Raw genomic sequence first — 21,020 nt, 5'->3', positions numbered from 1 at the left:
TAAAAAAAAAAAGGTATATAATTAAGATTCATAAATACATACCTTTCTGCCCAGTCATAACCCATGAGCTTCAGTATTTGGAACAAATGTTGAAAGTGATTACTTTGACTTTTATCTGTCTAAGGAATAGAATTGGTGCATATTAGAAAACACTCCAAGTTTGATAAGAATTAGCTTTTAACACACAAATACACAACACCACAGATACTGTGCCAGTAAGTGACTGCAAGCAGAATTAAAACCCATGAAGACAGGTAAGACTTGAAAAAAGTAACAGCTGGAATCTATGGCAATGGGATTTTGCATCTTGTTGGAAGAAGTAATCTACTTTTCCAAAAATTATTATTCCTAGGTCATGAAGGCAAAGCCATGAACTGAAATGAAATCTTGATATTCTTTAGTTTCACATATTCTGTGAGCTGCCCATCAAACAAAATGCCTCCATTTCCACTTCAGAACCTTGCTGCTCTTGTTATATTCCCATATTTTACATCACCAAACTTTAAGGTTCCTTTGGCTTAGAAACAGAACACCTCTTTAAGCTCTCTGTCTCCATAACCCACCAGTTTTTTTTGTTTCCAGTGTGATTTGTGGAGCTTTACATCATAAGTCAGGTGCATAATTTAAAAAAAAAGTATACGTCATCACATTTTCATATTAATAATGCATCTTGTGCTCTCTTCCACTTCCAGTTACTCTCTCCTATGACTTCAGACAGCTTCTGATGGAAGCTTCTTTATGTCTAACAATGATCGTTTATGTTTCTAGCTACAGCTGTTGTGACGAAGTTCACTTTCCTACCTAGTTGCTTTGACTACATCACTCAAGGCTCCTTTATCCCTCCTTAAAAAACACTGCAGTGATAACCAAATAACCACTGTTTCCTTATTTGTTTGGTGTTCCAAGACAGGGAGCGAGCAGTGAGTGAAGTGCTTCTCTGTTTTTTTTTTTTTCCAACTCTACCATTGCATCAAGCCTCAAGCACCTGCCTCCTCTTTCACAGTTCCTCATAACCTGCTCTGCTCCTATGCATCACCTCTCTTTGTGCCGATTCACAAGCAAGGCTGATAAATGGACAGCAGTGGTCATCATTTCAAACAAGGCCTTCCAAGCTCTTTTTCATAAACCTTACATATGAGAGAAGCTCTCTGTACTTATAACAAAGCCAGATCTCTCTCGCTAAAAGATCTCACAATAAGTTTAGATTAAGGCCAGCTCACTGTACTGGCCAATGCTGCCTCGCTGTTTCCTCTGCTTCCCTCTAGGTCTGAATTAATCTGTGTTCTCCTGTTTTACAAGGGATTATACATTCTATGACAGAAACTGGTTTTGTTTTGTGTGCACAACAGCATGTCCCTCACCACGTGGACCACAAGCACCGCATTTAAAAGCCTCTTTGAAGGACTGCAGTCTTTTCTGAGTAGATATTGTGACAAATCATGACAATACCCACTGACAAAAGACACCAATCCTTCTGAACTTAATTACTTCTTTGTAACTGTTCACAGAGCAGAATTTTCAGCTAAAACTAAACTAAAAGCCGACTTAAGTTTGTAATTACTTGCCTTGACCAACGTATATAGAAATACCATACAGAAGAATATTTAAAATCATTAACAGAAAATAATCCAATAATAATCTAATAGCTTTTTTTAATAATCCTTTAAACTCCCATGGAAATAAGAACATGAAAAGACAGGCCAAGATAGGAATACCTATCAGGCAGTACAAGCTGAATTCCAGGTTTCAGCTGGCCACCTGAAAGCTAAGCATCAACTCCTGTGTTTTTGGGATGCTGTGTGATACTGAAAGAAGCATAACAATGAGTGTTTATTATGCTTGAACAATCCACATAATTAAAATTGCATGAAAACAAAATTTGTTAAGAAGGATGGAAATAAATACTAGGAGTACCACACAACTTCGTCTCTGCCTAAAAGTAATGCTCAAAACATGGATGTGTAAGTAGATTAAAAAAAATGAACCTGCAGATATTACCACTTCATAAAACTACTTTTTTTTTTTCATAGCTTCACAGCATAGCAAAAATAACACAAATGCTCAAAAAGAAGATTCATATTATGAAGAATGGCAGGTTTTTTCCTTACAGACCTCAAAATTATACATGTCCAAATGTAGTCTAAGTGGTTAGCTTTAAGGGAGAAGTTGCAGTCTGACAGTGTGGATTATATTTAATTCTTCATATATAAAAGTGTTTTCATCTCCTGTTTTGAATACAGCATTCAATGGAATCTTAGCACTTCTTCAATAATACATCACACATTTTTAAATGTTTTTAATATTTTGCTCATGTCACTGCATTTTTTATGAGATAAGTAGGATTTTTTAAAAATATAAATAGGTGAATGCACTGATTTACAGCATTACAACTAATAAACTGACTTCATGTTCTTTTAAACAAGTTGATCTGATGAAAATAAGATGATCTTACGAAATAAGACTCAAGACCCTCAAAAATAATTTTCTTGTAACAAGATCAGGATTCTGAAATACATTTGGATTTAATAATTAGAGACTAAAATCATCAGTGTTCTCATTTAAACCCATTAAGTCCCCCTGCCTCTGGTAACACTGAGTAAAGTTGTAACCCAATACAAAGCACTGCCAGGTAACAGCAGCAAAACTCAGCAAGGCTGGCAGTTCCCTCATCAGGCTATCTGTCTGTGCTGTTTTGGCTGGGGTAGAGTTAATTTTCTTCATAGTAGCTAGTATGGGGCTGTGTTTTGGACTTGTGCTGGAAACAGTGTTGATAAAGCAGGGATGTTTTAGTTACTGCTGAGCAGTGCTTACACAGAGTCAAGGCCTTTTCTGCTTCTCACACTGCCCCACCAGCGAGTAGGCTGGGGGTGCACAAGAAGTTGGGAGGGGACACAGCCGGGACAGCTGACCCCAACTGACCAAAGGGACATTCCATACCATATGATGTCATGCTCAGCATATAAAGCTGGGGTAAGAAAAAGGAAAGGGGGAACATTTGGAGTGACGGCGTTTGTCTTCCCAAGTAACCGGTACGCATGATGGAGCCCTGCTTTCCTGGAGATGGCTGAACACCTGCTGATGGGAAGTAGTGAACAAATTCCTTATTTTGCTTTGCTTGCATGCGTGGCTTTTGCTTTACCTATGAAACTGTCTTTATCTCAACCCACGAATTTTCTCACTTTTACTCTTCTGATTCTCTCCCTCATCCCACTGCGGGCGAGTGAGCTGGTGGCTGTGGTGCTTGGTTGCTGGCTGGGGTTAAACCACGACACTGTCCCACAAACTCTCTTAACAGCTCATGTTATCACCCTCTCGTTTTACAACCCACTTTCTCAGCCCTCAGAAAGTCCGAAAAGATAGAAACACTAACCATGTTATCCAAAAACTCTGCAACCTTAGCAAGGTTGAGAGAACAGGACTAAATAGGCTTAATCTGTCATTTCCAACTTGAATGAGACATTGATTATAACAGTCACATTGATCACGTCACAGTCTGGTTTTGCTGCCTAACTGTTTGGGCTAGGAGTAGACCAAAGAGGCCTGGGCAAGGAAGTGAACAGTTACTGGAGTTCAGCTATGAGCAGCCAGTCAGCTCAAGACTATTGCTTCTGTACATGTACACTCCATTAGCTTATCGTTCAGCCCCCATCCTAATTTGTGCAAAATACCCACCCAGTTATTTTCTTCCTTTCTAATTGTTCCTTCTCCCTTTGTCCCTACTACCTCCTGGTATAGAAAATACAAATAATTACCTACCCACATGAACTAGGCAGGAAGCTTCCTTTACTCCTAATGCATTGCACTTTCACAGCCACACTACTCTTCGATGTCAGTGAATCTACTGTGTTCCAGTCAGTAGAGGTAACCTCCTCCAAAAAAACACAACAACCCCCCCCCCCCCATTCTATGACCACCTGTGGGAATGACAAGTTAGTGGAAACTTCCTGAAGACTGAAAAGAAAGGGAGGAATGTGACTTAACTAAAAGCTGAACTTTAAACTATCTGGGTATTTAATTTTCTGCTTACTGATCTCTCCCCTTCCTCTGAATCATGGTATTTGTAACATTATATTGGCTTTTGAAAGAGTTGCACCAGGGAAGATTTATGGCCATTACCAAGCACATCACAAAGACCATTCCAGAAACCTGCAGATTTTTACTGCGGGTCATTAATTGACTTCACATAATAGAACATGGCTTTAAAAATGTTTTTTTCCGAAATCTGGGAAAAAGAAAATTTAAAAGCATCATGTGACATGTCCTTGGTAATACTAAAGCAAAAAAAGTTTCACACAAGTGAGGAGATAATCCTGTTATTCATTACTGACACTGCTGGAATCATTAAAGAGCAAAATAAGCAAACCAATAAACATAAAAAGATTCCCTGCCTACAAATGCTCCATTGATTAAGCAGTACTTCATGTGCGATTTCTACATAATGAAACCAAGGCATTGTTCAAAGCCATAAAAATTTACATTTCAGATAAGATATAGGGACTTTAGAGTAGACTTAGATTCATTTTAGAACATTAATTTCTAAATTAACATTTTACAATCCTTTATAACTCTAACAGCTTTTTCTGACTTCTTTAAATATTAATTACAACATTTATATAGAAAATACAATGTCAACTGAGTGAAAGTTCCTTTAAAATGAATTGCAATGAATTTTTAAAACAGAGAATAGAGAATAACTCCAGAGCTGATTTTTCAACTGTTCTGTGGGTCATGAACTGAAACAGAACCAAGAAATAATGCCACATTGAGGCACAGTTGCTGGGCAGTAAGGGCATTTATTTTACTGCCAAAAATACCATACGCCAAAGTCATATTGGGATCAAGAGGCCCCCTGGATTATTGGTGAGAGTCAGGCTCAAAAGGGTTTGGTGAATCTACAATTACTTACCACATAAATCATAGTATCCCAGCTATGCTTATTCATTCGGTCTATAGCAGCAGCAAGATCTCTGAAAGAGATAATGAGAAACTATTTGGACTTTCACTCAAACATACCTCATTATCTGCCTCTTGGGAAAATAATCTACTCTTATGGAGGGAAGAGGACTGCCAGGTTAGAGGGATCCATGCAGGCCTTACACAAAAAAGAGGACATGTATATTTTGTTCACAACATGTGTTTGAAATGTTTTTTTAAACGACCACTTATGAAAATTACTGAGGAAACAGTTCTTAGGCACAGAGTAAATCTGGTCTCTGTCTGCCTACCGGGACAATCAATCAACTGGGAGACTTGAGAGAAACAACACTCTCCCGGAAAACTAACCCAGTACTCAGTGTTAGGTTATATGATAAAAAGCTCATGTTCACACACACAAAGTAGTACCAAGAAACAACTTGCTTGAGCCCCTCCCAGGGCTGTCACAGGAGAGCCATTAGCCCCATGTTCCAGTCTGAAACCCACCTCAGGGGTCACCAGGAGCAGCTCTCTGGACCACCTTCTGACTGAGGGAGGTTACTGCCTAAGGGACATGGGATGCAAGGGAAAAGCATTTTGTAATTGCACAAGACGTTATGGGATGCTTACGGGAGGAACCAAAGATGGGAAAAGAGAGGGAGAAGATGATAAAAGGGGCATGTGGCTTTTAAACCGATTGCTGGTTAGTATGTTTGTCCAGTTGTGCCCTGCACCTGATCAGCACAGTCTGTCCTGTCTTCTCATTAAACTCCATTTCAAACTTTTTCTGGGTGAGGGGGTCTTTCTTCTATGTGCACATGTGTTTAGAGATCTAAGTATCAGCAACTGGAGTTGGGGACTACAGGTCATATAGGCCATGCATCTGTGGTGCCAGCAACTGAAGGGACTGGAGGTAAGTGAAATTAAATAGCAACTGGAGTTTGACCGTGGGTTACAGGGGCCAAGGTGTCTCTGCTGCCAACAACTGGAGTGGGGGCACACACGTCCACATGTGACTGACAGCAAATATCAAGCTGAACTAGCCAGCAAGCAGGTGAAGTGTGCTGGGAGCCAGGAACATGTGTGTCTTCAAAGATAAGGCACCCAGAGGAGTCTGTACTGTCAGTATCAGGGTGTCCAGGCCAACTGTTGGAGAGACCATGGGGCCTGGGGTTTAACAAGAGACCCACCTGTGTACGTATGTGTCTCTGTGTAGGAGGGAACCAGGGAGAGTGAGGATCCAGGGCCAGCTGCTGGATGGACCGCATGTTGAAACCCAGTTACTGGAGGAATTCACTGTGTCTGTACCAGCAACTGGAGTGGGGCTATGGGCACTGGGGGCTCACATGCCCAGGTGCCAGCAAGTGGGGAAACCTGGGGATCCAGGGACCAGCTAATGGGCGAACTGAGAGTTGAAGCTCAGCTACTGGAGAGATCTACATTGTGTATACACACTCTATACATATAATACATATGTATATTACTTATGTAGATAATATGTATCACATACATAGATGTGTCTATACACATACACGCGTGCGCGTATATTGCTTCACACTATTAGACCTTCACCCTAATCAGCCAGAGCAGAACAAAATGAAGCCATTCGTGCTGGCTGAGTGCTGAGTGGTTTTGTCTGTGTTGCCCTGTTTGGTTGGCTATCTGTATAGTTTGTGTGCCTACTGGGAACAGCTGCTCAGTCTCACTACTGGTGGGACCTGTGAGCATGGAGCTTGTGGCAGCCTTGCTTATATCTGGCTCCAGGATTCAGCAGCTTCCTAATGTGAAGGATTGACTGCAGCATCTCTCTAATACCCTTATCCTGAAAAGTTATACACAGTTTACCCTGAGGGCTAGACATCTGATTTATTTACATTACCGGCACAAGGAAACTGTTAAGGCTTCATATTAAAATAACCAAGAGGAATTTTAGGATACTGATGAGAAGGCAGGAAAACAGTGATAAAATTGATGGTACAGTGCTGGTGGTCCACTGAGTCAAAGAAGACATGGCTGAACAAGCCATTTTTTTCTGCAACACACTGCCAATAAACATTTTAAGCAAAGGTCTTTCTAAAGCCTTCATTATTTGGCAAGTGTTTATTAGATGAAGAGATCCCAGCTTTGTTTTCAAAGTCAGTAGCTGGAGAAAGTATTATGATTTATGGAAAGAGGAGATTTACTAACAGACTGCTTAAGGGGAGGAAAAATATTAAAAAGCGGTTGTTCCTCCTGAGCCATTTTCATCCCATCATAGTTACCTTACTAGTTCCAGTTACAATTACTCATTTGTCAAGGTGTTCCATCCCAGAAATAAAAAGCTTCAAAATCTGTACTATCAGTTACAAACCTAATCATGTACAAAAGTTTACTGGCAAAACAAATGTCAAGAAACACAGATGGGCTTACTTGCCTTGTTATATAAAGCGATGTCCCATCACTACGCATAACGGTGGAAAACGATGAGAGGTCTTTCTTTTCTGAAAGATCCACAATTCCTGTCCCTTTTCTATAAGTTGAGAGAAAACACTGAAGTAACTGCAAGCCAGGTCCAAAATACAGGTAAAGTTCAGGTAAGATACAGGTGAGAACCTCTTGTGACAATCTCATTCTTTTCTTTGAATGACTGTATCCTTTAAGCCTTTTTGAAGACCATTCCTCTAAGTTTGTTGTCACCACTGCTGATGCCAGAGAGCTGCCTGCCCACATTCTGGTGCACTCCCTAACTACAGCTTCTGTCCCAGTTCAGCAAGGCAGTACATCAAGGCAAGGATCTCATCTAACTCTGCTCGTTAAATGGCACATGCAGCTACCAAACTCATTAACAGCCTAAAAGGCCATTAGGAGGTGCACACTGTCATTGTACCTAATTTGTCACGGCTAGGCTTCTGTGCTAACCACAAGAAAAGGCAAACTTTATTTTTAGCTGTGATTGCACAAATCCTGTTGGCCTACTAGAATAGCTATCAAAACCATCTAAACTCTTCCCTTTAGATGATGTACACACCTCACTCATGAGATTTCATTTGAAATGCAACTGAGTTGTTAAGTAAACTACACAAATAGATTGAATAATGAGCTCATACATTGTTTTCTGAAGGAGTCCTTTATCCTCCAACATCTTTAGAACTTCCTGGGACTTCTCTTGGTAAAATGATTCTCCAGAATATTCATCAAAGTGCACTCCTAGACGCTGAAAAGTTCCAAGAATATCAAAGAAGGGAAACATTGTTAGATTGAGGGTAATCATTTCTTCAAATCAAGTCAGACAATAGGAGTGTATCACAGGTCAGATAGAGTGCAAAGATTAATTTTATTCCAAGAAATGTCACTTCATTGCTAAAAGGAAAGGATGTTTTGATTTTGATTTAATCGATTTCTGCATTAGAATTATTCTCCCTGAATTTAATGCAGTGTTGGATATAATGTTCATGAGAAATTAGGAGTAAAGTGGAGAGAGAAATTAGCACAAAAGATCTGAGGTAGGTCTCTAACTTGCTGTGCTGAAGGTGAAACCAGTGGAATGCAGAGAAGTTACTTGGACTTGAGACCAATCCTATTTTAAAAGGATGCTAAAAGAAAGCAAAAAAAAAAGCAGGAGCTGCTCACAAACACTGCTGATCACACAAATCACCATTACTAGGAAGGCTGAGGGTACACCTAGGAGAGAGAGCATGACCTTTGCTGTCAAAACCAGGTAAAATGTATTAGTACAAAAGACAAGGTTTTTAACTGAGGGCAACAAAGCTGTGATCCATCAGCCTGATATTTGTTAGTTTGAAAAGGAATCGGGGGAGAAAGATCTAGCTGTACCAGTCATCATGTGATCAATGATCAGTGACCATCATGAGGCAGCTGCATACACAGCCCAGTACCCACTTACCCTAACAGGTCAGCTTTCCACTAGAATTATCAAGGCTGTGTAGCCCGGTACCCACTTACCCTAACAGGTCAGCTTTCCACTAGAATTATCAAGGCTGTGTCTCACTTAGGAGATCTTAACTTAGAGTACTTAGCATGAATCTTGTTATATGTTTCAGGGAAGAAATTAAAGCACAGCCAGGTTGTCTGGATTAATGAGAAAGGAGCAGGCCAGTTCTCTTTTAACTTTGCAATCAAGGATGAAAGAAGACATGACCAATTTCTACAAATACATCAAGAAGAAGGAGACATGGAAGTGCAATTTTAAGTAAAGAATAATACTAGAAGAAGGAAGTGGTATCAAACGAGTCACAAATTCTTTGGAGCTGCAAGTTAGAAAAAAATTTCTAAGCCCACCAAAACTGGGCACCCATTCCAGAACTTCATTACAAGAATGTGGGAAAGAAAAACACTAGCTGGTTTTCAGATGGACTTTTGAGTAAGATTACATAGTACTAATATCAAGAGACTGGTTTCAGTGACAGAAGGTGTATCTCACTCCTGTTTCTCAAATTCGTAAGATTCATTTTGTGGTCAGTGGCACAAACATCTCCCAGGAAAGAGTGGACACCGGCTCCATTCTTGAGACTACAGTGTGCAACAGATGGCTGTGTATTAGCTCAACTCATCCTGCAGGTAACTTATGCACTTATTACTATTGTAAACTCCTGCTGCTATAATTACTTACACTCAATTTAATAGGCAACATACACAGCTCTGCATTGTAACGTAACAGAAGTGTGAAAACAGAGTTATCTCCTAATAAAATTTATTACATGGAAACTGTTAAATTTAGTGAGTTGTTGCTGACTTCAAAGATAAAGTAAAACTGAACAATATTTATCTAACACTGATTTGCTTTGTTGCCTAGCACCATACTCCTAGCTTCAGGGCTTCTGAGAAGGGAGAATTAGTCAAAGGGTCAACTACATGGACTCGATTGAACAAAATGTATCCAGGCTGTCATCAGCTAAAATGATGGTCTGCGTGGATGTTAAATCAACTACTGTGCTTTCTCCAAACAGAATGGGGCATAAACTGGCATATTTGGAAACATCTTCCCCACAACACTGTGAAGTCTACTGGAAAGGCAATGAATTGACAGCATTACAGCAACCTCTGTTCTTAAGTCAGTTCACTGCTTGGCGGTCTCTTAGATGAAAAGGTGCTGTGCACTGTCAATTAGATTGATGGAGCAACAGATAAAAAGAGACCATTTTACCAACAACACAGAAAAAGAAGTGAATGATTTGTACCTTATAAATTCGGACATATTCCTCAATACTGAAGTCTCTAAATTGTTTCCAAAGTGACAATGTCTGGTCATCATGTTCCTCCAGTTTTCTAAAGAAATCCTTAGCCAGTTTTTTTGTGTTTTCATCTTCTGCTGCTTTGTTAATCTGCACATACACCTAAAATACAATGGCACTGAAAATGTTGAAGAAATATAATCCTCTCCTCCAATAAAAATAAGCAGAGCAAAGTTCTACAAGCACAATACAAATACATTTAAAGATGACATTTGTAATGTCAAAATTTTAAAGCTGCGTTAAAAGAACACATTTCCTACTTAAAGGATGAATGAGTAGTCCAAACTCCAATAGGAAAATGTGCAGCTTATCTTGAAACAAGACTAAGACCATCATTCCTTACTGATGTTGTTATCATCCTCTCCGTAACCTTGAAACAAACTGCAGCAACAGAATATGGAAGAACTAATTTATGCATGAAAAGGAAACCATCACAGACTTTTAAACCAGAGACTTTTCTTCAGAGGACCACAAAGTTCATAAGACTCAATGTTTTACAAGGTCAAAAAAACCCCAAACAGTTCTGATCCAAAAGCCATTTACTTATAGCGCTATGCACCCATACTAATACATGCTATCTCTGTGGCTGAAGTCAAGCATGTGAATGTCAACATCTGACTACACACACACATGCACTGTCAGTTTGCTAAAAGCATTGCAAACTCTTGCATTAGCCAACTTTATCTATGTACAACAAATTTGGCTCTCCAGCTTGGAGAAGAGAAGGCTGAGGGGTAACCTCATGGCAGTCTACAACTTCCTCAAGAGGGGCCAGCGGAGGGGGAGGCACTGATCTCCGCTCTCTGGTGACTAGTGACAGGACACGAGGAAATGGAATGAAACTGCGTCAGGGCAAGTTCAGACTGGACATTAGGAAAAGGTTCTTCACTGAGAGTGTGGTTGGTCACTGGAACAGGCTCCCCAGGGAAGTGGTCAAAGCACCAAGCCTGGCAGAGTTTAAGGAGTGCCTGGATGATGCTCTTAGTCATATAGTTTAGTTTTAGGAAGTCCTGCAAGGAGCCGGGAGCTGGACTTGATGATCCTTATGGGTCCCTTCCAACTTGAGATATTCTATGAATCTAGTCTATGATAACATATTCCTTTACATCTAAAGGCCAAATATTTGCCCAGACAATGATTCCTTGCTTTCCACACGTAGCATTTTGAAAGCCCATCGAAAAGTTTTTGAAAAGTTAAAGTACTACGTAAAAATAATTAAATTAACTAGGGGTTACACTATGTGTTTAGACCCAAATAGCTCAATGCTGTTTAACTTTTAAGTGTTTGTAAGGGAGTTTTAATCCCCAAATCATTGAGATCTTGATAAAAAATAAGTAATTATAATAACTTCACTCCTGCAATGTTCAGACAAGGCGTTTGCCAACAATACCTTGCTCTAATGGGTTCCACCTATTAAAAAAAAAAAAGCTTCCACAGCAAAACTCTTGAACTTTTCCCCTTCCTTTTATGTCCCAAGATCTTTAGAGATTTTAACAGGCAGTACTGCTGACAAGCCTCAAAGATTAATGTTTGCTTAGCTCTGCCACAAAAAAGAAATTTAAAGTAGAGGGAAAATTCAACCCTTTCCAAGAACAATACTCCCCCTCCCCCATCAGTAGTTTCACACAATCTGACACCACCACCAATCTTTGATGTTATAAAGCAAAAATAATGCAAACAGCATATTTGCATCTGATTCTTGACCAAAATGGAGGGTGCAAGGAGGTTTGGAAAGGTACATTTGTCTATACATTTATTTCTATAGAAATTGTACTATGGAAATTTTCTTTTTAAAGAAACTATAGGAAAGATTAGTTTCACACAACAGCAGAAAAAAACACCACTTTGAAACATGTCTCACTTTTTGATATAAACCAAGAATACAGCTGAACAAACAGTTAAAAATTGGGAATATTTGAGAAACTAATTTGGTCTCAGCAACTACTGTTTTAGAACCTTTTGCAGCTTGACTGAATACTGTTCTCTACACTTGAAGGTAAATTTTTAAGGTCATAAAGCCTACACGCTACTGCAACAGATGCTATTTTAAAGCTTTAGTGCAAAATTGAAGTATTCGAAATTTAACTCCTAAGAACAAACTGAAATCATAAATAAAAATTAAATAATATGCAGCAATGCACAACCACAGGAATATGACTACTTCTTGTTGTCTTTTTAAATCCATCCTACATCTCTAAAACACCTCCATGTTGAGAATCTATCAATTTTATTGAGCGAACAAAATTTATCTATGTCAAAGAAGCTGGGAAACTCAGGAGCTACTCTGACATATAAACAATCTGCGTAATATGTATTCAGCTGTAGAGTATCCAAGTATTCAAACACAGTTTGTTCCTTTGCCAGCAAACAGATTTATGCGAAAATGGCCGAACACCCGCATTAGCAATAGTTCCCATATCCAGCTCAGAGGGTGAAGCACAGCTCAGCTTTGTAATAACAGAACACTTGACAGTGCCACAAAAGAACCCTGACAAAGCCCCATTAACACATGAGATATTTCTTTCAAAGGATGAGGGCTTGAACATTAGCCATTCAGAAAATGTTGTCCACCTACCCTTATGGTTGTTGGATTTGTGGGGTAAGTACATAAGTCATGTTCTCCTACATATCATACCCAGCACGGTTGTCAACCAAAGATCACTTACAAGTATCAAAAGATTTATGAAAACCTTTTTTACTCATTGCACTGTATGAAACAAGAAGTGACACAGGAACTGGTAAAGAGGAAGAAATACATACTAACTCAGATGATATTAGGCATATTTGAATGGAGCAAACCAACAATCAAAACCATGTTAGTCCCGGAAAAACAAGGCTTGTTAAACTATCTCAATCTTTATTGCTAACCTGGACAGTCCACTAAGTCAGTTTGGTCCTGACACATGGAAATGCAGTCTATAGCACTTGCACCATGCTAGTGGGCAACCGAGAGGGCAACCTTCTGCAATGAAACTGCCTTTCCTACTGCTGAAATGCATTTCATGAGTGCCTGTCAGCAGAAACCACACCTTCTAATGCTCCTGGCTCTTCTACACTCGTGGAAGAAAAAAGAGCATTCTGCAAAGCCAGAGCAGTATTCTGGAAAGTGACAGTCACTCCTCCTACCTGTATATGCTAAGGCTCCATATTAGATACAAAACACTAAAGATCCTTTTCCCCAACCACAATTGTGTATTGAGCAATGTAAATCAAATATTACCGATTCTAAAAATACTAGCAACAAGAGGATTTTTACACCATACATGCCACTTCTTTTCACACCTTCAGTAACCAACATGCTACAGCATTAGATGTGAGACACCATTTCCACTGCAGTTACCACAGTGAGCTCAGCGGTCACCTATGCCCAGTTAAGATAGTTGATATCATTCAAGCTGGCTGTGGTGGTAGCAGTAATCAATGCAACCTAAGTATCTACATGATTACCTACCTTAATGGGTGTATTTTTCAGCCTAATGAAACCTGTGAAAACTGTCTCTGCTGCCATGGCCCAGGCTAGCACTGGTCCTTCAAGCAAGGTAGTTTAAATCCAACATGAATCTCATCATGACCCTGCAGACATACCATTCTGTACAAAATTGCCAGCTAAGTTAAATGGACTGTCCTCTGAAGTCCCTAGTTGATCTTCTCTGAACTTACCTCAAAAAGGTGTTGTAAAGGACTGGATTTTAGCTTGTCTTTGCTGCCAAAGCGTTGGAAACCAACACCCAATAAGCCTTGAAAAACAATTAAATACAGAGTTAGACCAAAGCCCAGAGTATACTGTTTCGCTGATTAAGTTGTTAAGACTAGACTTACTTACGAAAACAACATATGTAATGAAAGAAACGCCTTACCTTTTTAAACAAAATAATGGTGTATGCTATAAAAACGAATCAAAAGCATAACCTGTTATTCCACTGCATGAAAAAACCCAAAACTATAATAGCTAGAAACTAGTAAGAAACACTATGTTGATTCTTCAATTCCTCATAAATGGAATTTGTGTTTCTGGACTTGTAGAGAAAATTATCTTTTACACAGTAACCAGCTGTAAACGAGAAGCCACACAGTGGAAACTGTCCAGCAACAGAACATGCTCAAAACTCCTTGTTTTGCTTCCTCCCTTAACAGTATTATCATTTCAAGAACAATAGAAACTGGGCCACAATACGGTATTCCACATACCACTCATGCAATATTTGCAAGGGAACTTTATGCTGCACGCTGAGAATATGCAGCTTTTTTCACATACCTGACTTGGCTTCTGCACTTTCCAAAAGGGCAAGATCCAAATCCCAGTCTTATCGTCTAAATCAAAAGAGCCCATTAACTCATTCAGTAATCTAGCAATATTAACTCTGAAGCCTCTTAGATTTCCTGAGGCTGCTTTTAAGGCCATCTCATTCCTCTGAGCTGACAAGGACCAGGACTGATGTGAAGACAGCATCCAAGGAATAGGTATGCAGGTATCCCTTCAAAAAGCCCTCTGCAACTAAACAAATAGCACTGTCTCAAGATCTTCCCTCTTGGAAACACTGAGTGTGACAGAAACCGTGGCAGATTTAGGCAAGAAAAACAAGTTAGGGTTCAGGAAACAAAATTAGTCTAATCCTATTGAAAGGGAGTTTCTTTAAGGACAGCTTGTTCTATGAGCAATCAGAGCTTGATTTCCTAATGATCTCTCTTAAGATATTAGTGAATCTACACATTCTACTTTTCAATGCTGGCTTCACAACCCAACCCCCAGCAAGACTGCCAGTTTTTATTCAACCCAAACACATCTTTCCACATGTTTTTGTCTTCCCCGAACTATCCCCAGCCCTTGTTATACTCACTAATTATTGGCAAGATGCAGCACGTGGTAGGACTGATTCTGACTTAGATGTGCTGACTGGTTAGCCAGCAGGCTAAACACAGAAGTTAACTTTCTCTCCCAGAGGGCACTACACTGAATTTCTATCCCACTCGGCTGCCAACTGTCACAATACTAAAATAAATTTGTTCTCTTGGAGACATTTTTCTTTCTCAGATCTGACTGAAGTTGGCCAATGGGTTCAAAATTTATTAGGAGCAGAGTGACAGGAAGACAGATGGACAGACAGTGTGAGTGCATAAGCTTTGTTACCTTAAGAAACCTGCCCCAAAACTGCCTAGAGGTTGAGGACTTCTCTGCCGTGTTTCAGCAAAATATGTTTTCAAGTATTACGTTTTAAAGCCTCTGACAATAGCAGTTGTAATAGAAATGCTGACAGATCATTAATTATAGCACTGTTTCTGGGAAAGGACCATTATAATAATATTCCTATGCTATAATTTTGTGAAGCATGATTATATTATTTGTTATAAAACTTGTCATATATTTGAGCTGAGCCAGCCCAAATAAAGAGGGGAGCACCCATTTTGAAAGAAACAGTTGGAACTACCAGGTCAAAAGCATGATTTTAACAGTTGTGTGCTGGACAGCAGGTACACATGTCAATAACAGACATTGTGATCTTTATACCTTCAGGAAACTTTGTATTAAAGTACATAAAATTCCTGATACTCAGACTCAGGAGTACCATTTAGTATCTTCAAAGACAGAGTGAGTGAGGTCAGTTGAAAAGCCCTTTAACCACATTGCATTTTATTGCTTAATTGTCATTGCCACATTCATTATACAATAGCATAGTGATAAAATTATGTCTAAGGGGCAAAAATTAATGAAATATGCAATGATGAAATTTATTGAATTTTAGGTGAACTCATTCTGTATTCAATTCCTATGAAACAAATCCTAAGTGAAGCAAGGCTCTGCTATAAACTACTGTTTGATCAGAAACAGCATCAGGAAAGATGAACTGCGGAAGAAATAATTTAACAAAGGAAAAAATATTCTATTACTGCTCTCACAGTCATAAGAATGTTTTACTCAACTGTCTAAAATCCAGGAATTTATTCTAGAAGGAGAATGGGTAGAACTGAATACATTTCAGTAATGTTATCTACACTGCTGAATCTGAATACATAAATGGAGTAGAAGTAGGGTATTTATACCAAGTTTTTAACACAGCTCTGTTCATAAAGCTGATTCATTGATGTCCCCATAAACAGTGGTACCAGCGAAACTGGAGGGGGCCGCATAAGGGCTGGAATGAGTAAAAGCGACCATGTAATAGACATTGCACTTTGTGTTTGCCATTTAAAAGTAGACACATGGACACTGTTTTCAGAACCTACTGCAAGATGGGGGGGAGTTTTATAGCTTGCACAGGTGTACCAGCTTTGAAGAATGAGGAAGTAGGCATGATTGCCTTTTTTAAAAATGCCTAAAAATATCTCAAAAACAGATTTTGGGGGTAAATTAGAAAAGGAGAGGAGAATATGGATCAATTTAAAATGCAAGATTAACAACAGAAATCAACAAAGTTGTGAATCCTATGGATGGGTCAACTGCCATCTAAGAGGGATATTTACAGATCCAGCAATCAGACATAAATAATCTCTGGTCAGGAAATAAATATCAAGCCATGCTAGGCTGCACATGAGAGGATTTTTCAGTCCTCACTTATCTGATGGACATTTCAGAAGAGGTAGGAGTGTGTATGTGTGTGTGCATGCAAAGGCACATACATGCAAGATTACTAGTCATCTAGGGCCTATTCACTTGCACATTCTCCACCTACACAGCTCTCTTTTGCTACATTTTAAAGGGAAACTGAATATTTTGGGGGAAGTGTTGGGATATCTTTAAAGATACAAACTCTCCAGGCCTCAACCTGCCAAAATGCTGTTGCTGTGGAAGTTAATTGACCTCTATGTACTAGTTTCCAGAGGGAACAAAAAACATATACAGAAAATGCCACAACACACACAAAGACAAACAAATATAACATATGAATTTTGTTACAATTATTCTATTGTTGTGTGTACAGGTGTGGCATAGGTAAGTTAACAATCTTGCTCTTCCACAACTGTTACACATGCAAAATCTGAATAAGGAAGACAGTATCACAGTAGACATGCAACAGCTATGGTAATACGTATGCATTTTGTCTGGAGGCAGCAACAGAAGTCTGTTCAGCTATGAAAGCTCCAAAGGTATAACTAGCACACTGAGAAAATATTTATACTGGCCTTTAAAAATAAATCCCAAATTACACATACGTAATCTGAGAGAGGAGCTACTGAGAGGCAGAGGGACTGTTGGGTAAATTTCCTCCTGTTATTTCTTGTACAGAAGTCATACTGCTGATGAATCAGTCTGGACTGTTTTGTTCATATTTTAAGGAGAGTAACTACACATTACATGCATGGAAACACAATATTACTCTTTATGAGCCCAGAGTGAATCCAATGCCTGCAAAAACTGAAGCTGGAAACCTAGACCATATTATACAGTAGAAAAGGAACAGGAGAAACAAATATTAAAACATACCAAACTGCATGCCCCAGTCACCGAGGTAATTTATTCTTATTACTTCATGTCCCAGTGCAACTTTGAGATTTGCTATAAAATTCCCTGGTAAGGAAACAAAACTGGTATTATTATTATTCAGTTGTAGGTAGTCTCTCATCCCAACAAAACAGTTTTCTGGTTTTGTATGTTCTGTATTCAAAATGATGAGGAAAAGCAATCAGATGAACTACTCCATAGAATTTCCTAAAATAGCTCACAACTAAAAGCAATAGTATTCTGAGCAGGAAAAGAAAGGCCATGCATTTGAAAGGTGCCATAAAGTGTCTCATACAACAGTGATAAAAACATACACATGTGTATGTGCGTGCAAAGTATATGAACATGAAAAACACTTTTTAAAGTCTTCTTGTATTCTCACAAATATGTGGCAGTATACATAATTTCCATTGCAGTCAGGCAACCTCATACCAGGAGGTTAAGCAAGTACTCAAAATCCACAAACTGCTATTAACTGTGACGTTAAATAGAGCATCAAGACCTGAATCTCTATATACTGCTGGAGCAGTAATGCGCTCTGCACTTAACACACTATATATCTGATATGCTCCAAACTTACCGTATCACATAAGCATGTCTTGGTTCTAACTGTTATTAGAACAAAACCCCTTGATCTTTCTCCTGAGCTTAGCTAAAACCATAGAATTACAAAGAAGAAATATCCGCATCCCTTCCTCTATTTTCCTGTGCTTCAAGGGTAACTTTCAATTACAATACTGATGTAAAAGGATGCAGAAAGGTTTCTCTTCTTCTGTTATTGTAACACCATATTATAGCTTGCAATTACTTGCAATTCCATCCTCTGTAGTCAATTCACTCTAAGAGAACTGGACAAACATTGATCTACAGAACTATTTTTGAAAGCGTTTTTTTTCTATAGCAAAGGGTCCAGAAATGGAACATGAAGAGCCCAAAATACGTAATTTCACTCAAGTATCAGTCCATTAAAAGGCAGAATTATTAACTTTATGTAATTAATAATTATACATGATACATTAAATAATTAAAAACTAATACAATATTAGATGCCCAGACACTGTAGGATATTCTGCTAATAACCTACTAGTTTTTATTGTGAAAGAGGGAAAGGAGGGAGAAATAATGTTTTCCATATGCCATTAGAGTACTGCACAATAAACTTATTAATTATTCCATTACAAATTACAGTAACTGTGTTAGTAATACTGGCATAAAGTAATTAACATATAAAAGCAAGCTTTTTGCAAGACAGCCACCAAGACTTAACTATCTGACTGCTCTGAAGTCCAGTGCAAATTGCAAATTTCAAATTCAAAGGACTCTTATAACACCTCAATGAAAACTGCCCTGGGTGTCTTTGTAGAACAATTTTAAACTACTTCATTTAATATTCACAGTCATAAAACTGTATTACGTGTGACTTAATAAATCTGCCAGCAACACACCATGCTCTTTTCTTCTCTGCATAATGGGGAAAAGGTTTTTAATTAGCAAGTCGAGCTGACACGGCCACTCCACTAAAAGAGTGAAAGGTTAGCAGTGTTCCCCTGTCAAGTGAAGCAGGAAGACAAAGAAGCCCTTTTAGGACACAGTTAAATGCATACTTACCCACTATTGTGGAACGCAAATGTCCTATGTGAAACTTTTTGGCAATATTAGGGGAGCTGTAACAAATTTTCACAAATAATGTTGGTTCAATGCACAAGACTGCCAGATCACCAAATCAAAAGAATTCAACTCATGCATGTAGCAGAACTGAAATAAAACCACCATTTTCAATTTTCCCTTAAAATTTCCTGATTAGCTTCTGTTCAAGACAGCAAATTTTCCTATCCAACCAGCTCTTCCTCCAATATCAGCTAACAGCCAGTGTTATAGGGAAAAAGAAACCACAAAAAACCCCACAACAAAGAACCCCCTAAAACCCAACTGTACTAGTGACAAAGGACTTACACTATCTTCTCACTTTTTACACGTTTTGGACATATGGATCATTCTACTCATACCTTTATTAGAGATAAATCTGATACCAGGACAGGGGACCTTGTGTACAAGAATCAGTAACTAAAATCACATCACCTTCTACCAACAATGGCCCTCCCAAAAAGAACCCTGTACCCACAATTATTTGCCCCTGATAATAAAATGGAAGTTCAGCTATGAAAATTCACCCTCCAAACTAAAGCCAAGTGCTTACTTTCTAAGACTATGGAAACCTACAGAGGGAGTATAAGAGAACAAAAATATTTATACATAAAGAGATCTGAGTCAGTCACTTTTCATTCCATGAGCAGGTGACCATAAACAAAATTGCAGTGGACAGAAATTTTGGGGCCAGCAACTGAGAAGATTTAGCAAGACAAATGCCTGGCTGCTTTAGCAAGTCAGGGAGGAAGGTATTAAGGTGAAAAAAAAAAATGGGTTAGTGACTGAAAATTCAGATCATGTTTCTTGGTAACAAAATAAAAGAAGCCAACTTAAAAACTGAATGCTATTATGCACTAAATGAGACTATTCTTAGTGGAGGGCAGTGTGAGGCGTGAACTCTTTAAATACCAAAATATATTCTGGGAAAAAGCCTCAATTCCCTAAATATAGCTTATATCCTACTTGGCAAATATATCGGAGTATCAAATACAGCTGAATATAATACTGTAAATATGGTTTAACTTCACAGGCATCATACATTACAGCAATGAATATCAATCAGCAAAATATCAATCAGCAGACAAGGCAATTTTCTCAAAGGACTCATGCCACGTGCTTACCTGAACTCAATCACTGCCTTTTGTCTAGGCACTGTAGAGAAAAGTTCACTTTTTACTCCATACTCTGAGCCATCTTTCAACACCTGCTGCAACACAGTCTAAACCACAAGGAAGGTTAAAAAAAAAGGAAAAACGGAAAATGTGTTTCAAAAACAGAAAGCATGATCAGGAAAACTGTTTACCAATCACAGAAGAGTCTGATTCCACAGCCTTATTTACATTAGCAATTAGGTGGCTGGTCTGCCAAGCAAACAAGATCTCATATACAGATGAAAATGCCATTAACTTTTGAAAGCTGATCAACTGAAAAGTTAGAGAAATTATAGGCAGAGATTTTGGTGAAAATCAAGGCTGATTTTGGTGGAAACTTAGAAGGAAGTGGAAAGCCTAGTTTTTATCACTTTTTAGTTACATAACATGAAAGGGCAAGAGAGTAATCCACAGGTAATTGGTGGGTAGAACAGTGACCTCATGTAAAATGAGACAGTTCTCATGTAAATAGGGTTCTAACCAGGACCCTCACCTCTCCTAATTCAGGTAACACATTTTAAAATAAAAAGGGTACCTTGTAGAACTAGACCATAGATTTTGATGAAAAAGTAGGAGACCTTATGAGCAGTAAACTTCACTAGAGAATTTATCTCACTGGGCAGCCAAATGTTCTCAACA

At 38.7% G+C, this 21,020-nt stretch overlaps 1 protein-coding gene across 1 annotated transcript in view; it reads right to left on the bottom strand.

Annotated features, from left to right (window-relative positions):
* The window catches only part of RARS2 (arginyl-tRNA synthetase 2, mitochondrial), a 41,263-nt gene that overhangs the window by 13,529 nt on the left and 6,714 nt on the right, over positions 1 to 21,020 (bottom strand). The window contains exons 5-13 of the mRNA XM_059835343.1: positions 20,352 to 20,449; positions 19,192 to 19,247; positions 17,566 to 17,649; positions 13,806 to 13,882; positions 10,092 to 10,247; positions 8,001 to 8,107; positions 7,328 to 7,423; positions 4,907 to 4,967; positions 43 to 119 (exon numbers count right to left, since the gene is read on the bottom strand). Coding sequence (XP_059691326.1) covers positions 43 to 119; positions 4,907 to 4,967; positions 7,328 to 7,423; positions 8,001 to 8,107; positions 10,092 to 10,247; positions 13,806 to 13,882; positions 17,566 to 17,649; positions 19,192 to 19,247; positions 20,352 to 20,449 — 812 coding nt within the window. The remainder of the gene's footprint in view (positions 1 to 42; positions 120 to 4,906; positions 4,968 to 7,327; positions 7,424 to 8,000; positions 8,108 to 10,091; positions 10,248 to 13,805; positions 13,883 to 17,565; positions 17,650 to 19,191; positions 19,248 to 20,351; positions 20,450 to 21,020) is intronic.

Source organism: Gavia stellata, chromosome 2 (assembly GCF_030936135.1).
Source record: "Gavia stellata isolate bGavSte3 chromosome 2, bGavSte3.hap2, whole genome shotgun sequence".
Taxonomy (NCBI): Eukaryota; Metazoa; Chordata; class Aves; order Gaviiformes; family Gaviidae; genus Gavia; species Gavia stellata.
The sequence above is the reverse complement of the archived record's forward strand: the minus strand, read 5'-3'. Positions and strand labels throughout refer to the sequence as shown.